At 49.3% G+C, this 2,580-nt stretch overlaps 1 protein-coding gene across 1 annotated transcript; it reads left to right on the top strand.

Annotated features, from left to right (window-relative positions):
- Positions 1 to 265: 265 nt before the first annotated feature.
- Positions 266 to 1,248, top strand: LOC113221815 (CMT1A duplicated region transcript 15 protein-like protein). Its single transcript, XM_026451146.1, has 2 exons — positions 266 to 530; positions 671 to 1,248. Exons 1-2 carry the CDS (start codon positions 266 to 268, stop codon positions 1,246 to 1,248), a joined length of 843 nt encoding a protein of 280 aa, XP_026306931.1.
- The last annotated feature ends 1,332 nt before the right edge of the window (positions 1,249 to 2,580 follow it).

Here is a 2,580-nt window from a genome sequence, read left to right on the forward strand (position 1 = left end):
ACAGGTGTCCAAGCAGGCCCTGGGTGAACATAATGGTGTCTAGATAAGGAGTTGTCCTGGGGGAAGCGTGAGCAGTCAGCAGCCCAGTGGAATCCTGAGTAGGACTTGTGGAAGAAAGGGGCCAAGGGGACGGAACCTTAAAGAAGCGACCTCACTTCCTTGATGACACATCCAACAGAATTTAGAAGTGTGGTAACCAGGCGCCCAGATCCTAGGGTCAGCCCAGTAACCAGCTCACTTGGTGGGAGACGCTCGAGAGAGCAAGATGTTCTCGTGTTGCTTCCCCACTTCGAGAGGCTGCTGCTTCAGGAATGGAGGGAGTGAGAGCCTTTTCCGACGAAGCCGAAGAAGGCTCATCCCTCACCCCAGACGCCTGTGGCCCTTTGTAAGAAGGCGCACCCAGGTACCACACGGCAGCCCAGGCCAGGCCCTCTCAGGCCAGGCCACACCAGAGATCCCATGGGGGCTGCATCTGCACATTGTTGCTGTCCAGGAGGAGATTCGTGAGCCCATGGAGGTGCAGGCACAAGGTGAGGTGGCCTGCAGTCTGGAAGATTTTGTGGGGGCGGTGTTTAGAGGCTGGAACTCCTTTAAATTCAGTGAGTTTATTTCTGTGTTTGGAAATTCCATGGAAAGTGACTGACGCTGGTGACCCTTTCTCCTTTTTCAGCTCCTGGTCCATATGCAGAAATAGGAGCACTTCCAGCACCAGCTGTTGAGCCAGAGCCAGCATGGGAAGAGACCCCTCCAGAGACAGCGCTGGAGCTGGAGGGAGCTCCGGCCAAGGACCAGCCCAACGAGGAGCTGACTGAAATCATGGCACCTACTGTAGCCACTGGCCTTAGCCCTACAACTGAAAATGTGGCTGTAGAGAGAAGTCGGAGGGAGGGGGTGACCAACACAGCCCCAGCCAGCAGCTCCCATGCTGCCCCTAGTCCTGGGCTCGGTGGCAAACATGGAGGTGGAGACCAGGGTTTTGAGTCTGGGCTCTTCTACCTTGCTGGAGAGAGGCTTGTCTTACTCGCCAGAGCTGTAGTCCTGCTGCTGCAGGTCCTGTTTCTTCTATTGCTCCTGATGGGGTCTACCTGTGTACAGGCGATGCTTGGGGGCATTAAAAGAAGGCTGAGAGGAAGAATTCTAGTAGCTCCTCCTGCACCCAGAGGCGGCCTCCCCCAGGCATGGATGTCTGTCTGCAACTGGGCGTCCAGGCTGTTTGCCCCTGTCGTGCTGCCCAGGTCAGGCTCTTAAAAGGCGGGCAGAGGGTGAGGGGACCAGCAGGCAGCTCCAAAGGGTACAGCAAGCAAAGCTTTTAAAGACAGCACTTGTGCCCTAGGCTGTCCATGCCACCACTTGCCCTAGCATTTATTAATAGTGTTAGAATTACTAGTTGATGAAACAATATTTCTATAAAGTTTAGTTTCTGAAACTTTGTGCCTTTTTGAACTCCCTAATGTTAGACGGTGTTTTTGAGGCGATCCTGAAAATCTCTGATAGCTGTGTCTTTTGTTGTGGTTGTTTGTGTGATTGAATTACCATCGAATCAACTGTTATTGGAAACCTTTCAGGTATGGCTTTTAGAAGACCTTGACCTACTCTTGCCTGTTTTGACTCTCTGGTTTATCGTGGAAAGAGGGATGATGTAGGCTCGTGTCTCTGGCAGATCAATCACCTTTTGCCATCAAGGATTTGGCATCAGAGTTTCCAAGAATGATGTGTGCAAGTTGACATGCTGGCACTTTAGCTAATCTGGGTGTCAAAACAGAATGCCGTAGACTAGGTAGCATAGAAAATTGATTTCTCACAGTTCTGGAGATGGCAAAATCCAAGGTCAAATGGTCAGGAGATTCCATGTCTGCAGAGGGCTGGCTTCCTGGTTCATAGATAGCCATCTTTTACGGTGTCCTTACATGACAGAAGGGATGAGGGAGCTCTCTGCAGTCCCTTTCATAGGGGCACCAATTCCATTCATGAGGTCCTTGCCTTCATGAACTTAATCACCTTCCAAGGCCCCACCTCCAAATACCATCACATGGAATTAGAATTTGACACATGAATTTGAAGAGGACAGTAACATTTGCTTTACAGAATCAGGTCTCCCTGAGCCATATGCACTCACAGGAAATCTATAATCCTCTATTAAGTATTTGCTGGTCCCCTTTGGGATTAGGGAATTTTTTTTCCTTAAGAAAAATGATCTTTCATGTGATCCATGGTTTATTCATAGAAAAGCACTGTGAGTTCACACACTTGCTAAAAAGAAGGGCAATGGTGACACAAAAATGACAGTGGCCTCTCTCTCTCTCTCTCTTTCTTTCTCTCTCATTTTAACCAACCCATTGGGCTGAGACGTTGTAGGGGCCCTTGGCTGGGCAGTAGGACTTGCGTAGCCACAAATGGCAAATACATCTTTTTGGTCAGTTTGGAGTAGAAAAGGTGACAGTTTGTCAACAAAAGAAAAAGTAAAGCAGATGGAGAAGTTCTTAGTTCGCTTTCTAGCTATACCACCTCTTCCCTATGAAACCCCATCCCCAAATCAGGAACTAAGACATAAAAGAGTAAACACCAAGGCACTGGTAACCA

Source organism: Piliocolobus tephrosceles, unplaced genomic scaffold (assembly GCF_002776525.5).
Source record: "Piliocolobus tephrosceles isolate RC106 unplaced genomic scaffold, ASM277652v3 unscaffolded_27741, whole genome shotgun sequence".
NCBI lineage: Eukaryota > Metazoa > Chordata > Mammalia > Primates > Cercopithecidae > Piliocolobus > Piliocolobus tephrosceles.